Raw genomic sequence first — 18,370 nt, forward strand, 5'->3', positions numbered from 1 at the left:
TAATCTTCACATGTACTTTTAAGAACACGAAAGAAAAGGTAATTTCATTTAACCAAAGTGGTCAATTCATTTAACAGAAATACTGAACGGAGGCAATTCCATTTAACCAAAATACTGATCCGAGAAAAAGCTAATTAAAGTGGCTTTTGCCTTATTGTGAATTATTTACTTAATAAATATTTCTGGTGGTCTTAACTTTTTAAGTATTAGACACATGGACCAGCTTCTGAGCTGGCCTGTCTAGGATAACAGGTATCAAAAGTCATGCGAAAGAACTGGGGAGCATCCGCCAGAAGTCTGGCGGCAGAACTAGGGCCCTTCCCTGCAAACCCACTGGTTCTGGGAGGCCAGGAAAGCACGTGGTGGGAACAGCGGCCGCCGCTAAGCCCACAACTGCTCAACCGTCTGAAGTTAGGAACTAAAAGTGAAGGGCTCCAATTAGACCTCTCCGTGTGCTTATTCCCAGCCTAAAGCTTCAGATCCCCTTAGCAGTCTGGTGGCATGTGGACCTCGTGTCCCCAGGGATGAAGACACGGGCTGGTAGCCAGGGTGAGCTGTCTAGACGGCCTGCCGCGCCCTGCAGCCCAGCCCTTCTCTCCTTGGGTGTGCTCTGGGCGGGAGCGGTGCCCACCCAAATGCCAGAGATTCCCACCCCAGCAGACCAGGGCTGAGGCTCTGCCCGGATGTCCCTAACTGGCCTCCCTGGGGCTCACCCACGTGAGCACCCGATCGTAGAGCACCAGACGGTGCCGTTGCTATCTTGCAAGCTACGAGAACTATCCCAGGACTGAAACAGCATCTGCTGGCTGACAGTCAGCCCTGTGCACGGAGAACCCACCAACCCTCGTGATCCCAGCACCTTGGGACCAGCCTGGACATCTGAGCTCGTGGGTCTCTGTGACAGACCTACAGCTTGCTCTGGCCCCCAGGGGGCTTTGTGGCAAACTGCTAATGTGAGGGTCCTCCCGAGGTTCTCCTACCCATCACCTTGCTCACCTTCTCGAGAGAGATAAGTACACCTGTCCCCATCCACACCCCCTAGCCGCCCGGGACACACACGCTTTACTAACAATGCTGCTTTCAGTCCTAGTAACTCCGCCCTGCAGCTATCTGCCTGGATTACAGAGGAGGAGCACAGCGGATTCAGACATCTGCCTGGATTACAGAGGAGGAGCACAGCGGATTCAGACGAAGTCACTGGGCCCCTAAGTGAGAGCTCAGAGTCAAAGCCAAGATCACCTGATGCCAGAGCGCCCTTCCATCCCCACGTGCGATACCGCCTGCGCACTGTCAGGCCGAGGAAGGAAAGAAAGGGAAGGAAAGGATCCAAGACGCTGAAGGAAAGAAATGAAGGAAATCATCTACCTGTAAGGACTTTTCTCTCCAATGAGAAGCAGGAGCACTTCAGTTTCTAGGGGCTATGGAGGCAGAGCCACAAATACCCTCATCTGTTTCTGGAGGAACCACATTACTTTTAATTTCTCAAAAAGGATGACATAGTTGGGGTCGCAGAACAATTCACGTCATCGACATCATTTTATCCAGGACAGAGCACGGCCTGCTTTAGTAGGCAGATGTGCCGTCCCCCCGCCCAACCCCGCCACAGGAGTAGGCCTCCCTCCTTTACACACAGCGAGAGACGGGACCAGGCACCCCCAGAGGTGCTCACTCCTGCCACTTGCTTATCGACTAATGGTGTTGACAGTAACTGCGCTTATAATAATTCCTCTGAGTAAGAATCTCTCTCAGTATTTAAACTTTTCTTTTTTTTTCTTAAAGATTATTTATTTATTTATTTGACAGAGATCACAAGTAGGCAGAGAGGCAGGCAGAGAGAGAGAGAGAAGCAGGCTCCCCACCGAGCGGAGAGCCCGATGCGGGGCTAGATCCCAGGATCCTGGGATCATGACCCGAGCCAAAGGCAGAGGCTTTAACCCACTGAGCCACTCAGGTGCCCCTAAACTTTTCATTCAAGTTATTTTTGAGGTCTGATACCCTTTTATTACATACTGCTCAGAAGAGAGAAGGTTGAATGTTTTAGCTACAGGAAAACAGTGATGACTTCTTGTCTAACTAACAAGGAGGCCGGAGAGAAGTAAACAGGCACAGCTCTGATGAGGAAAAATCAACCGTTACGGCTCTTGTGGTTCGCCTTTCCGATGCACAGCAATCCTACTCTTTGCTACCACTCACCCTGTTACAGGAAGTATTCCAAAAGGCAGTAGTTAAACTGGCTTTCCAGGTAAAGCCTCTGTGAAAAGTATTATTTTCAGATAATCTAATAAAGCTAAAAAAAATAGGAGAACCAGGAGATATTTTCATGACAAGGACGTCCGTGGTCTTAAAGCGTCTCCCCACTCATTGCTTATGAATTTTAAAGGAAAGAAGAGTAAATGCACAGTGGGGACATGACAGTTCTTCACTCACGTAATCAAAACAAACATCCGCAAACATTGAGTTCCTCTGGACGAGATGCCCGAGAAAGGTGCATCACAATTTACGCATCATTCTGACTGAAGTTACACAAACAAGCAGAAAAGCTCTCAAAAGGAAAGTCCCATGAGAGTAGAACTGTATTCCTCAAAGATGTCAATGTCACAAAGGACAAAGGATGATTAAGGAAATGTTCCAGATTGAAGGAGGCTATGGAGATATGGCAGCTACATCCAACACCTTACCCTGAACCTGTTACAAGGGACATCACCCAGTCAACTGACAAAACAAGCCTGGGAATGGAAGATTATTAGTATTTCTTTTTTTTTTTTTAAGATTGTATTTATTTATTTGAGAGAGAGAGCAGCATCAGAGGGAGAAACAGACTCTCCACTGAGCAGGGACCCAGCCATGGGACTCAATCCCAGGACCCTGGGATTATACCTGAGCCGAAGGCAGACGCTTAACTGACTGAGCCACCCAGGTGCCCCTATTAGTATTTTCTTGGTGTAAAAATGTACTGAGGTTGAGAACTGTACCAATTACATAAGAGCATATGCTTATTCTTTGGAAAAATATACTGAACTTTATATATAAATATACTGAATATATTTTACTTATATAAATATGTATGTTTAATATATGCTTATATATATACTTATGTTTATAAATAACTGAATATAAATATTCAGTATATATATAAATATACTGAACAAAACCCCAGTGACTGCAATATACTCAAATGGTCCCCTCTTCAAACTGGTATGTACGAACAGACACACAGGTGCACGCGCGGAGAGCATGCACGTGCACGTGAGAGGATGAACAAACAACAGGGCAAATGGTAAAAACAGGTGATTCTGGGTAACATGTATATGGGTGGTCTGGCATTATTCTTATTCTTGTTATTTTCTCTAAGAGTCAAAGTGTATCCAAATAAAGTTCAAAAAATTAGAATCAATACAAAAAAAGAACAACCCGTGCACATTTTCTCGGTGTAAGGTTTGAGAAAACCACCAGCTGATCACGCACGTGTGAGTTTGATTCCGAAGGAGCAGGGCCTTGGACTGCCGTGTCCGGGGAGAGGCAGCCAGTGGCACGTGCTGGAAATGGGACAGAGCAGAGGTGTAATGGGGAAGAAAGAGCAGCTGACGCAGATTCTACCCCAGTCCCACTCACGGAGCACGTGCCTCCGCGAGACCTCCGGGGAGTGGGCAGGAAGGTAAAGAACCCAAGGCATAGGCCGGCTCAGCCTCTACATCACAGAACCACAGGCCAGCAATGAGAAGGAACAGAGCATCAGACCTGCCCAGGGCAATGAGGGGGACTCCTGGGGAAAGTCATCGAAAAGACAGACCACCAGCTGCTCCATGAGTTGGACCCGGGCAATCAGAGGCTTCTCACCACCCCGCCCCCCCACCCCTTGGCGTGTGGGTTCCACTTGCCTTTCTCATCCCCAGAGACTGTTCCCAGGACACAGCCTTGAGATAATGACGTGGTGCTGAGAACAATGACATGGCCTACGTGACTAAAACCAGCTAAGGCCTCTCTCCATACAGACTTAAGATCTGGTGGGCAGGAGGGGGCCCCATTCATCTTGCTGTATCCAACACGTGAGTTCCTGCTGCTTAATACAACTGCCACCTCCCAGCCTGGAGTGGCCTGCCTCTTTCTGGTCTCCCTCCGCCCTCCCAACAAAGGGGGGGCTGGTTTTGCATTTCACCTGGAAGCTCCTGACAAGGCTGTAGACCCAAAAATCCTACAAAATAAAGGGCAGCATCAACCCTACACGGAACTCTCCGTTCATTTTCCTCTTCTGATTCACTGCAAAAATGTTTCCACTGACAATCTCTAAATTAATTCTTATGTTTGCACCAGACAGCTTTTTGTTTCCCTGGCCGATCTTTCAGTGCATATATATGATCATGAGGTCCAGAAATAGAAAGTGAGGAGGAACAAAGAAAAAAAATGTCACATTTGCTAATGATGAAGGAAACTCAAAAGCAATGCTTGGGCTCCTGTCAACCTTTCAAGAATGGATCCTGACTAGAAATTGATTTTTCCAAATTCTCTCTAAAGCCTAGTGGCCCGAAATATGAAATAGCAATTCCAGGTCAAGTGGTAAAAGATGAACTTTCCCCAGCCGGGAATCCTCTCACCTTCAAATGAAGTTTCAAAGATCTGAAGCAGAATCTCATTTCAGAATCAAAAGCAGATCCTGCTCTTAAAAACAAATATACACCAAAAGCCTTATTTTGATCAAAACAAGGTACTACTATGTTGATTTTCATCAGACGTCCTGGTTCTAGCTGCCTATTCTTTTCATGGATCTTAATTAAAAATGACATGGGTCAGTCTAGAAAAAACAGCTTGGAGTAGACACTTTTTGTTCTTAAAAAAATTATCATCTATTGTCATCTTTTTGTGTGAGTAGGAGATACATGAGGTGGGGTGCCAATAAAACGTTAAATCCCATACTGCAACAAATTCTAATAAAGCAGTCAGTGTCATTGTCAAAAAGACCATTAGGAAAAAGGACAGTGTTATCCTGCCAGCCCTGGTCACTAAAAAACTGGAAAAACAATCCTAATTACAGGAGCATCAGAAAGTAGAAGAGACCTATAAATAACCCTGCCAAAAAAATAATTAAAAAAAAAAGAAAGAAAGAAAGAAATGGAAAAGCAGAGAGATAATCGGGTTTTTGGCTCTGGAGACTATGAGCTGAAAAATTAAGATGCTCCTTGAATCTACATAACTATAATTTTATATGGTTCCAATCACTCCATGTAAGACTTCTGTGATGGATAATAGAGTCTTGATCCTACAGTTCATGCCAGCTCTGTCACTTATAGGCCGTGGGCCTTTGGGCAATTTAACCTCTAGTCTATAGCTCAGTTTCCTCCTCTGTAAACCAGGAAGAGAGTGCTAGAAACACCCTGAGGACTAAGCGTGCCCGTGCCTACAGCACAGTTCGCACTGGATTACTGCTGATGACCTGCACTACTGTCCCTACCCCTAGCACTGTTACCCCCAATACCACGACAGTGTGGAAAAACAAACAAACAAGAACGGGTAAGACAACTTTTTAAACTAGAAGACAACATGGCAATTAACACAGCATGGTACTGACGTGAGACTCAAATGGGCAAATGGGAGAGAACAGACAATCCTAGAACATTATACATCCATATATTTCTTATTATAATTAATAAAGCATAACAAACCAATGAGAAATGGGTTATTTAACAAATGGCTTTGGCAAACTTGCTAAGTATTTGGAAAGAAATCAACTCATAGTCTCATTGTATATTATAGTCAAAATAAATCCAGATGGATTAAAAACATGTTAAAAGGAAAAAAAGGTACTACAGTACTATAGAAGAAGAACGAAATTCTGTGTTAATGTGGAATACAGAGACTGTGTCAATGATCAGAGGAAAAACACGGAGAGAAGGAAGTTAGGAAGGAAGGAAGGACGGACGGAAATCACCAAAGGGACAAATTGAGAAAAGTGCTATCAATAAATATGAAACGGTCATTTGCCTTATAAAAGATCTTTTTAAGCCAAAAGGGGAAAAAATGGGAAAAGGGATAAACAAAAATAATTAGATTAAAAAAATACTCAAGCTAAAAAACATTTAACCTCATTAGCAACTTAAAAGCAGGAGTCAAAGCGAAGAAGCCTGTTTCTCTACGGAAGACCGGAAGACGGGTATAGCGCTCCTGCTGGCCAGAGTGCAGGGAGAGGAACACACCCTCACCTGGCAGACTAGTCACAGAAGCACCTCAACAGCACCCAGCGATACCCCAGGTCAGCCCTTCACCTAGGACCTCACTCTCAGATCATCCCCCGGGAAAGCTCCACCACTGGGGAGAAAGGCTGGCTGTGCAAAGGGGGTTCGCTACAAGGGTCCTTGTGATGTTGATAAACACCCACCACCGAGTCAGAGCGGAAAACCCACGCCAGGAAACACTGTGCAATCACTACATTATCACAGTTGTGATGATCATCCCCTCATAGGCCATTCCCACATCACTGGATCGTATTAACAGGAAAAGCCAAACCTATAAAACCAGACGCAGTATTTGTCCCCCTTTTGGAATGATGGAATAAAGCAGAAAGAGGGAAGAAACAAACACACTAACAGCGGTTAACCCAGTGATAAGATTATGAGTTTTTCCTATTTTCTTCTTTGTTTTTATTCATATTTTTTACAAATTCGCTAACTTGAGTAGAGAGTGTCGATACTCAAAAAAACAATAAAAATGCTGTCAAATAAGGAAAGTCGTCACCAGTAGAATGAAAAAAGTCCACTGCAGTCAACCCTACAAAAGGACTTTCTAAGAACCTTACTGCAACTCCTCCTCTAGCCCTGCCCTGGCCTCCAGCCCCTTCTGGGCTCCAGCCCCGCAGGCTCTGACCTAGTTCACCGCAGGCCCACACCCCTGCTGGCCCTGTTGGACCCAAGGATTAGCTCCCTTCCGTCTTATGACTCAAAATATTTTTCATCCACGGTGAAATACCTTACACATAGGAGGCACTTAATATATATTTCCGAACTTACAGTTAGCGCTTTCAGACATCCCGGGCACGAGACCCTAACATGCTACCTGCACCAAGGCTCTCCCCTGCCTAGATGTGGTTGCTTGAGTTTTCCGTTTACTTGTCAGTAAGAACAACTGTCTCTTCATACTCCTCTGTTTTCGTTGTGTAGCTACTTCACCATTTCTTCTTTCTAAAGGCAAAACACTAACTCCTTTTCCTCTCTTCATTCCAGTAAGAGATGGGAGAAAGATTTGTTCTTCAGGGAAGAAAAAAAAAAAAGTCTGTGACCTGGACTAGGTAAGAACCTTCAGCCTGGGAACTCTTCCTAAAATATGGGTGTCTGGGTTTGGTATCCAAAGTATAAGAAATTGGGAGAAGCCTGCTTTCCTCTACATTTTAATTAAAAAAGAGAGTCAAGCTCTAATTCTAGTCATTGTACGATTTCTTGCATGATTTCGCAGACAGATATCATGCATGTGTGTGCACACTGCTCTCGCAGGATTCCGTCTGTTCTGAGCCAAGTGAGTAAAAATCAGTCCTTTGTATTGATCCAGGGCCCAAAGCCAGAGTCTTCATCTGGAGTTTCATTTAAAGTATTTCACTTGCCCTTTGAACATTTAAGTAGAAAGGTAAGCATTTGGTGGGAAAAAACCAGAGAGAAAAACATCATGTGCTCTGACTGCTCACACCAAAACAATGGCCACAACAGACCCAGCACGGGACCGAGGGAACATTCCAAGAGGCAAGAGGTGGGAGTAGCAGGCAACCGGGAAAAAGCAAAGGAGGCGGCAGGCTCTGGTGAGCAGCAGCCCCCACAGAACAGAGCGCAAGACCCTGCCCGCCCTCTGAAGTCAGCAACTGCCCTCTGAGGGCTGTGGTTAAATTTCCGGCAGCCCCGGGTAACTACCAAAGCCCTCACCGGCACCGTTCCGCTCAGCCCCAAAGGTCAAAGAAGAACAGAGAGGCAAAGATAACAGTGCACCAACCAAAGAAAACCGCCAGGGCCCCGAGCCAATGGCTGGTGCGGCACCAGCTCTGCAATGTTGTGGGGAAGGCGTCTGAGCTAGCCAGACTGGGGAACGGTGTCAGAAGGCCAGAGGTTAGCGGGCCAGACCGCACGGAGCCCACCAGGCCATGAGAAAAACCCTGGACCTTCCTGCTGGTGGAACAGATACCTCTGGAAGGTTTAGACCTGCCTTGTGAGATAGGTCGTCACCACTGGATTTCTACAAAAATTAATCAAAGTAGTACGTCTATCACAGATTAAAGGCACTCAGAGTACTTAATAAGGTCCAGGAGACCCTGATCACGTGCCCCACCCACCCTACCAGCCACACCTTCTTCCTCACCTCCTCCTGCCCCAGGACCCTGGGGCCACAGTTTATCTGCTCCCCTCATCTATAATGTTGTCCACAGAATCTGCCGCCACCCCCCCAACACACACACACCCAGTATTGACTCTCTGAAGCGATGGTGCCCTCTCGTCTTCCCATTTCAGCTACACACCACCTCCCTAGAGCTCCTTCTCAGACACCTGATCTAAAGTCAGCTTTCTGCACCTCTCACAGCACCCCAGTGGTCTCCTTCACAGTGCTTATAACATACACTTCCTTGCTTAATGTCTACATTTCCCCCTCGACCGAGGGTCTCGAGAGAGGAGAAAACATGTCTGTTTTGTTTACAACTATCAAATCTAGGATTTGATAAATATTTGATGAATGAACATAAAAAATTATATATTTATAATCCAAACGCAAAAGTTGGTTCTTTGAAAAGATTGACTAAATTGACAAACTTTTTCCTATTTTCCTCTCTCTTCTGGCTTAAAAAAAGGGGGGGGACTTAAATGACTAAAATAAGACACAAAAGAAGGGAAAACACCACTGACCTCCACAATAAGAAGGATTATAGGGGAATATATGAAGAACTGTATGCCAACAGATGAGATAAATGAAACAGACAAATTACTAAAAGAGAGGTTACCACAAGTGTCAAAACCAAAAATAAAAAATTAGCAGACCTATACAAGCAAAGAGATTAAATTCATAACTAAAAAGCTTCTCGTGAAGAAAAGCCCAGGCCATAGGGCTTCCCTGGTAAATCAAACAAAGAAAAACAAAGAAAAAATAAATGCCAATATGTCACAAACTTCCAAAAATCAAAAGAAGATGGGACACTTCCCAACTTATTCTGAGACCAATATTACCCTGATACCAAAATCAGACAAAGATAGCACAAGCAAGCTACAGACTGTGTCCCTTAGGAATACAGATGTGGAAATCTTAAACAAAATACTTGCGAACAATTTTTTATTTATTTTTATAAAATCCAAAAATACATACATAAAAGGATCTGCATATGATCCTTTTGAATCCATCAACATATAAAAATAATCACACACCGTGACCAAGAGGGATTCAGTCCAAGAACCAAGGTTGGTTTAACATCCAAAAATCAATTAACATAATACACTACATTAATATGATGAAAGATAACAATCACATAATCACCACTATAGATGCAGGAAAAGGATTTCACGAAATCCAACACCTCCTCATTGTAAAACACTCAACAAACTAGGAACAAAAGGAACTTCCTCAACCTGGTAATGGTTATCGTAAGCTCACAGCCAACGTCATACTTTATGGTAGAAGACTGAATGCTTTCTCCCTACAATAAGGAACAAGATGAGGATGTCCACTCTTACCATTCTTATTCAACACTGAACTAAAAATTCTAACCAAGGCAATTAGGCAAGAAAATGAAATAAAAGTGATCCAAAGTCGAAAGGAAGAAAGTAAAACTATATCCATTTGTAGATGATACGATTTTGTACTCAGAAAACCCTAAAGAATTCACTGAAAAACTCTTAGAACAAATAAACAAATTTAGCAAGGTTACAGGATACAAGATCATCAAATAAAAACCACTTGTGCGTCCATACATTCGTAATGATAAATTCCAAAGTGACATAAAGGAAACAATTCCATTTACAATAGTGTCAAAAAGTATAAAATGCTAAGGTGTAAATTTTTTTTTAAAAAGTGTAAAACTTAAGAGACTAGAAACTATAAAATAATATTGTTGAAAAAAATTTAAAGAAGGGGTGCCTGGGTGGTGCAGTGGGTTAAGTCTCCAACTCTCAGTTTCTCTTCCTCTCCCTTTGCCCCTGCCACTTGTGTGCTCTCTCTCTCTCTCTAAAATAAATAAATCTTAAAAAGAAAAAAAGAAAAGAATTAAAGAAGATCTAGGGAGGAGCGCCTTGGTGGCTTAGTCACTTAAGTGTCCAACTCTTGATTTCGGCTCAGGGCATGATCTCAGGGTCCTGAGACTGAGCCACATCATGCTCTGCACTCAGCAGCGAGTCTGCCTGGGATCTCTCCCTCTTCCCCTGCACTCACACGTGGACGCTCTCTTTCTTAAGTAAATAAATCTTAAAAAAAAATATGATGATGATCTAGGTACACGGAGAGACATCTCGTATTCATGGATCAAAAGACTTAATACTGGCAATATTCCCCAATATAGTCCCTGTCAAAATCCTAATTTCCATAATAAAGACAGTGAGGTACTGACCTAAGAATAGACGGAACTCACATAAGGATTATTGGAACAGAATTCAGAATACAAATTATCCTTGTATTTTATGGTCAAATGATTTCAACAGCAGTCCCAAGGAAATTACATGGAAAGAGAAGAGTCTTCAACAAATGGTGTTGAAAAAACTGGATATTTATCTGTGAAAGAAGGAATCTGGATTCATACCTAACAGCACACACAAAAATTACTTTAGACTACAGACCTATATGTAACAGTAAAACTGTAAAACTCCTAGAAGAACACACAGGAGTCGATCTTTATGAAATTAGGTCAGCAAAGTCTTCTTTGATACAATACCAAAAAGCACAAACAACAAAAGAAAAACAGATAAGCTGGATTTCTCAAAAATGTTTGAACTTCACTTTCCATGAAGAAAGTGACTGCGTCTACAGAACAGAAGAGTATACTGGCAAATCATGTATCTAATTACAGACTGGTATCCAGATCTTATAAAGACATCTCATAACCCAGTAATAAAAGCACAACTAAGCCAATTTAAAAACGGGCAAAGCAAATGAATAAACATTTCTCCAGAGAAGATATACAGACGCCCAATAAGGACATAAAGAGACACTCAACATCACTAGTCATCAGGGAAATCCAAATCAAAATCATATAATGCTTCACACCTCCTAGAATGGATGAAAATAGAAAGACCATAACTGGTGCTGGCAAAGATGTGAAGAAACTGGAATCCTCATCCACTGCTGGTGCAAATATGCAGCTGGTCTGGAAAACAGTCTGGTGATTCCTCAAAAAGATTTATGCAGAACTCCCATTATAACCTAGCATCTCTACTCCCAGGTATAACCCAAGAGAAATGAAAACAGACGTCTACACAAAAACTTGCACAGAAATGTTCAGAGCAGCATTACTCGCAATAACCAAAAAGTAGAAACAATCCAAATGTCCATCAACTGATCAGCAGATCAACAAAATGTGGTATATCCAGTCAAAAGAATATTATTCAACCATGAAAAAGAATGATATGTACTGAAGTGTGGATAAACCTTGAAAACATTGTGCCAAGTGAAATAAGCTAGTTACAAAAGACCCCACTTTATACGATTCCCTTTTCAGGAAATGCCCAGAATGGGCAAACTGGCAGGCAAAGAAGGTAGAGTAGTGGTTGCCAGGTGTGGGGAGGGACAGAAGAATGAAGTATGACTGCTCAGTGTGTATGGGGCTTCCTTCTGAAAGGACGGAGATGTTCTAAAATTAGCTTGTGACGAATGGTTGCACATTCCTGTGAATATACTAGAAAAAGTTGAACTGTATATTTTAAATGGGTGAGGTGTACAGTATGTGAATTATACCTCAATAAGCTGTTAAAAAAAAAACCAAACAGGTAATACAGTGATATACGATATATCACAGATGGTCCGTGACTTACAATGGTTCAACTTACGATTTTTCAGTTTTACGATGGTGCGAAAGCAATACAGATTCCATAGAAATCACAGGTCAGATTTTTAATTTTGACCTTTTCCTGGACTAGGGGCAGCATGCAGGATGATCTCTCACAACGCTGGGCAGGAGCTGGAGTCCCAGGTCTGAGGGCAGCGATGAGATCATGGAGGTGAATAACCAATACACTAGTAACCATTCTGCACCCACACAGCCATTACGTGTTTCCCTTTTAGTACAGCATTCAGTACACTGCATGAGATCCTCAACACTTTATCATCAAATACACTTTGTGTCAGATGATCTTGCCCAACTGTACAGTGTCCTGAGCATGCTGAAGGTCGGCTGGGCTGAGTGGTAATGGTTTGTAGGTTAGGTGTATTACACGTGTTTTCCACTTACCAGACTTTCAACATACGATGGCTTTATCAGGAGGTAAACCCATAGTCAGTTGAGGAATATCTGTAGTATGTGAGGTGCTTCCCATTATATTTATATAATGACATTTTCCCTCCCTAAATGTTTATTTGTTGTGCTGTGAAAACAGGGTTAAGATATAAAAGAGAGGAAGGCAGAGCAAAGATTTAACTTTTGGGGTCTTGTAGCTAAGCATCAGAGCCCTCCCAGAATAAAATATTCCCATGAACTGAGTATGTGTAAAGGAATTTCTGTGTAGTTCAGAGTGACATCAAATTATGGTGCATACATCCTTTATAAGGTTTAATCATCTGAAAACTTTCCAACTGTCAAATGCAAAACTGGCCACTCCTTTGGAGCAAAACCACTGTTCCCAGGGCGAGCAAGTCCCCCAATGCACTAAGAAGAGATGGACTCAAGAGGCAGAAATCACATACTTACATCCCTTAAGACCGGAAGTGCCAAGTGCTCGAAGGAAGTCAGATCCACCACGTACTGCCCAACCCGGCATTCACATTTTCTGGCTGGAGGCTCTGACCTGAATGAAAAGACAGGGCATTCTCTGCTGGAAGACGCCCCCATGCTGATTTCTGGTTTGTAGCCACTCCAGTGAGCCTCTGGCCCTCCACGTAGGCTCACTCACCCTTAAAAATCACTCCGGTACGCAAAGCTAACCGGATGCCTGACAACAGGGCTACCAACAGGAGTGCGTACCTCCACCTCCACCACCAGGCCTGGCAGGGACCTTGGGGGGCAATCCTGAAGCCGCAGGGGGGTCGCGCCACAGAAAAGCGGCACACAGGAAACAGGACTACGAATTACAAAATGCTAAACACTTATTACTTGGCGGAATGAGTTTTAAGTGACATATGCTATTTTTATACTTTATTTTTCATGTGATGGTTTCAATCTCTGTTTTCTTTCTCTGAGAAATCCATAAAGGCCCCAGATTCTTCAAGGTAGAAGGGATCGTTTGGCTTAACCTTGTACCCAGGGGGAATAAAATACCACAGAACAGAAATACCAGTACCCAATTCTGGACAAAACTCCCCGCAGGCCAGATAACGTGACAACATCGAATCCTATTCTTCTCCCTCCCTGTCTGACTTCTTCTGTGTAAAATCCATCCACAGGCACACCGGAGGATTTTAACACTTCACTGGCCTTCTGGATCAGCGTTGTTTTTCCAACTCCTAAAAAAAAAAAAAAAAGAAAAAGAAAACAAAACAAAAGCCCATTAGGAACCACTCCTTTGCCAGAGGACACACAGCACTCACCCACTCTGAGAGACTTCATGGCGGGGAGTGAAACGGGCTGCACCTGAGTTTTAGGAGTATTAACTGCACTTCAATTCTGATTGCTCCAGGGTGTTAAAACTTTTTAATTTCAAGCATAATAAAAATATGAATGGGATCTTAAAGTCTGATTTTAAAATTCCTCCGAGACACCATTAATTTTGTCACATATACAATACCAGGACCAACTGAGTAGCTCTGTGATGACAGGAGCAATTTGCATCCTCTGAGACAAGCTTCTAGAACTAGGTTTACTTGCCTCTGTGGGTAGCCACACTCTTTCACGAGGAGGTAAACCTGGTCATACTTGGGTCAAATGCTGGGCACCTTAAGTTGGGATTTCAACCTTCGGAACACTCTGGACCTATATTTATTTATTTATTTATTTTGAAAGATTTTATTTATTTGACAGACAGAGATCACAAGTAGGCAGAGAGGCAGGCAGAGAGAGAGGAAGGGAAGCAGGCTCCCTGCTGAGCAGAGAGCCCGATGTGGGACTCGATCCCAGGACCCTGAGATCATGACCTGAGCCGAAGGCAGAGGCTTTAACCCACTGAGCCACCCAGGCGCCCCTGGACCTATATTTAATTGTGGGAAGATCCCTACACTCCTCCATGGACTTAAATGACTCTGTCTCCCAAAAAAGTGTCTCTTAAATACCACAAACCCCACTAGAAACAGCAGTTTTAAACTTTCTCACAAGAGCAATCCTAACAGGTTGGCAACCCCTTCTCTGACCTCCTCCAGCGTCCCTAAGCATTCCCCTAGCCTGCCCCAACCCTTCCCCAAATTACAGCTTCTGCACCTTCACCCCCCCACCCACCTGGCCTGTTAACTACTCTGACTGGCTCTTGCTATGTGTTCACAAGCACCAACACGTGTGAGCTGACAAAGTAACCCGTCCCTGTGGAGCCAGAGACTGTTCTAGCACACTCCACAAGCATTTCCTTGGTTAAATCCTCACAACTCCCCCTCTCAGGCAGTCACCGTTCTTGATCCTGGATTACAGATGAGGCACAGAGAGGCTAGGTAACTTATCCAGGCTTACACAACTAGTAAGGATCATGCACGTTAATAGGGGCCTTGGTGTGTCCCCATGACTTTGTTTCTATGAGCCTTGTTCCACACACACCGAAGGCAATGGCATCGTGATGACCCAACACGGAAAAAGGGGAAACCTCTGGCAAGTCTGCAAGAGACTGTTTCGAGATACCACAAAGTTGTAAATCATGTTATTTCTAAGGATGCCGCCACAGTCATCAGGGTTCTTCAAGGACCCTTTTAAGCTTCCTTGAGATAAACGATGATCAGTTCTTTAATAAATCTCTCCTCTCAACTTCACACCAGCAGACAATGGCGGCTGGCCTTCTGGAACATGAACTGCAACCCAGCCACATGCTCCCTGGGGTTGGAAGAGAATGGTGTAGGTTTTTCATCCCAGCTCCGTCCCCCAGTAACTGCTGCCTTCAGAAAGTCCCTGAAGAACCTGGTTAATGCCGGCCAGTGGCACTGGTGGGTATGTAAGCTCATACTTTTCCGAAGGGCAGCTTCAATACGCCTTCCACAGCACACAGCAATTCTATCGCTGTGAATTCCCTCCACAAAAATCTGACCGAAGCCCAAAGATATATGAAACGGTATTTACGTCAGTATTCACTGTAATGGCAAGATACAGAAAGCAATCTATATGCTGATCAGTAAGGGAGTGTTAAATTATGGTACTACGTGCATAAAACACGCAGGAAAGCCAAGCAGCCATTAAAGAGAACACTGTTAACCTAGATGTATCAGCACAGAAAGCAGACCACAATATGTGGACAGATGGAGAAAGAGTAGGTTAAGACACAGCAGGCATATACAGTGGTATTCCATTAAGCTTAAAAAAAAAAAGTAAAGTATATGTATCTACACAAGGAAATGTCGAGAAGGAATTGGGAAGGATCACAGCACTTATTTCTGTACATAGCAATTCCATGTGATTGTCACGTTCTTCTGTCAAACTTTGACTTTTTTTTTGGTCTTATATTAAGTGGATTTTACTCTAAATGTAAAAAAAAAAAAAAAAGTTACTGCATTTTGAAGGTGGTAACGCAGAGCAGCTGTAATAAAGGGGGCTCTGCGTGTCCTGCATATTGGCTAGGACACGGGGAAGTAAGAGGAGGCACTGGCTCAAGACCCTTCCTCCTAAGCTCTAGAATCTTCTTTCAGTTAATTTTTCATCTCCATCCATTCAGCCGTTACCCTCACGCTGTCTACACTAAGAGGTAACCGATGCTGAAGGAAACCCCAAAATGACAGCTCCACACACCACACAGAGGCAAGACGAGCAGGTTGGACAGCTCTAGAACCCTTTTGGCTCTAGTTCTCTCATAAGAGTTACCGTGAGATAAAGATTCAACTGCAGGTAGTTTAATTTGGAAAGTGACCCCATGACACTAAGGGAAGTAACTGCGTTATCAAGCGAGTTGCCCGTGTGGGTAGCTAATCCCACTGGGGAATCCTAAGGGACAGTTTTAGATGCAGGACTCAGTTCTCCCAAGGGTGGAGGAAATAGGGAGTTCCGCCACCAACTTCCATCTGTCATGGGTTCGAGGCTGCTCCTAGGGGACAGGAATTCCCTGGCCCTTCAGACCTGCCCTGTGCACTGGTATAGTAGAATCTAGTGACCAGAGAAAGCCCTCCAAGATCGGTCACAAGTTGGACAGCTGGAAGTTGGGGAAAAATGCTAAGTGCTAAGGATACACTGGTGGGACACCGACAACATAGAGAAAAGAGGCCACTTTGAGAAGATACATTACCTGATGATCTGAGTGTACAGATTCGATTTAGACAGCAGGCAGAGGCTGAGACGGAGCTGGTGATAGAAACTATTTTAAAATGCCTGACAGTGGGGCACCTGGGTGGCTCAGTGGGTTAAAGCCTCTGCCTTCGGCTCAGGTCATGATCCCAGGGTCCTGGGATCGAGTCCCACATTGGGCTCTCTGCTCAGCAGGGAGCCTGCTTCCCTTCCTCTCTCTGCCTGCCTCTCTGCCTGCTTGTGATCTCTGTCAAATAAATACATAAATAAAAATCTTTTTAAAAAAGCCTGACAGTAACTCCAAAGGGGAAAAAAAGTTGTACATAAAGGGAAAAGAAAACTACAGATTACTGACCACGTGGCTTTTCTGGGATTAGCTTTTACATGTACTGGGCTAATAAAGATTACAAAATAACTGCACTAGGAAGATGGAGAGGGTGACCAGGTTTTAACACAGGGTCAGGAGAGCTATACTGTGGAATTACTTGAGTCTTTCAACTGTGTGCACATGAGACTTTTATAAAAAAGGAAAGAGGAAGAGCCAACGTTGCCCTGGCCAACCTCTGTCCCCAGCCACTTGCAGGACCCAGGGCAGGTACTAACACAGTAACAGATCACTTCTGTTATGAAACACGTAGGTGTCTTGGGGCCAGCCTGCTGAGCAAATGGTATTCCCAGTTTATCAAATAAAGGACCGACAAATCAGTCGAAAGACAGTCCTTTGCCAGGTCAGGGAGTCCTCTGGATGTCAGCCATTCCTCCAACCACCACCGCACTCCTCACGGCTTCCCCTCCGCTTGGTAACAATAAAATTCCGAAGTCTACGATATTATTAAGTGTGGCCTTTCCTGCTTAAGGCAAAACATAACCATTAAAATAAAGTGAAAGACAATTCCAGGCCCGGAATGACCTCCTCCTCCAAGCTCCTCTGCGGGAACACGATGCCATCCACTCGCAGGCCCGCAGGGTTGAGGGCCTTGTCAAAGACTGGCATCAGGAGGGCCGGGCAGGGACACAGGATCTGAGACGGGCTTCTCACCCTGCAGCCTCGCCCCTGCAGGAGCCTGGGTGGGGGCAGGTCTCCTCTTCGGGTTCACTATCCTTCAGGCGAACACCCGCGCTTCCCTCCCTGAGTGGGGGCCAGACCCCCAGCACCTGCGGCGCGCACGGGCGATACCGACAGAGACCGACGGCGTCCTGTCAGTCCCGGCGCGGCAGGCGGCCTGAAACACCGCTCGCGCCCACCAAGTTCGGTGCCACTGAGCGACCCTGCCCCGCTCTTCCACACGGTCACGGAGAAGCCCGCCCGCCACCCAACCGCAACTTTCTTCTTAACCAGCGTCCGCCTCGCTTCTAATCCGATCTTCCGTACTTAAAATCGCGCTTTCAGGGAAGCAGCACGCAGGCTTCCGCTCACAGAGCCTGTTATTTCGGTCGGGAGCTTCAGCGGCCGCAGCCAGAGCCCTGCAGCCTGCCGCGCCTCCCCGAGAGCACGGGTCTCCCCCACCCCGCGCGCCCCCAGTGCCTACCCCCGCGGTCCCCCGGAAGCGGACTCCTGGGCGGGGTTACCTGGGGGCCCCGTCAGGAACACGTGCCGGGCCATACCGGTGGGCCCGCGTGGGGGTCGCGACCTACGTCGGGGTCGCGGCCTGGGTTCCGCCCCCCAGCGGAACCCAGGCCCCGCCTCCGCCGGCCGGAAGCCTCGCCTTCGCGACTGCGCATGCGCCTCAAGGTCCCGCTTCGGTCCGCTCCTGTACCTCCGCCGGGCTCATCCTTCGCGCATGCGCTTTCGGTTCTCGGTCTCGGCGCGCGCCGATGTATGTCCCTAGAAGGGTCGGGAGATTGGTGATCAAGTTCTCTCCGGGTTCGTGGGTT

General features: G+C 45.2%; 1 protein-coding gene across 1 annotated transcript in view; it reads right to left on the reverse strand.

Moving 5' to 3' along the window:
• NTPCR (nucleoside-triphosphatase, cancer-related) overlaps positions 1–18,139 on the reverse strand; it is a 33,381-nt gene extending 15,242 nt beyond the window's left edge. The window contains exons 1-3 of the mRNA XM_032841107.1: positions 18,065–18,139; positions 13,434–13,596; positions 12,845–12,941 (exon numbers count right to left, since the gene is read on the reverse strand). Of these exons, the coding sequence (XP_032696998.1) occupies positions 12,845–12,941; positions 13,434–13,596; positions 18,065–18,098 (294 nt within the window). The 5' untranslated portion in view covers positions 18,099–18,139. The remainder of the gene's footprint in view (positions 1–12,844; positions 12,942–13,433; positions 13,597–18,064) is intronic.
• Between the last annotated feature and the right edge of the window lie 231 nt (positions 18,140–18,370).

The sequence above is a fragment of the Lontra canadensis genome, unplaced genomic scaffold, assembly GCF_010015895.1.
Source record: "Lontra canadensis isolate GAN:19392208 unplaced genomic scaffold, GSC_riverotter_1.0 scaffold120, whole genome shotgun sequence".
Classification (NCBI taxonomy): Eukaryota; Metazoa; Chordata; class Mammalia; order Carnivora; family Mustelidae; genus Lontra; species Lontra canadensis.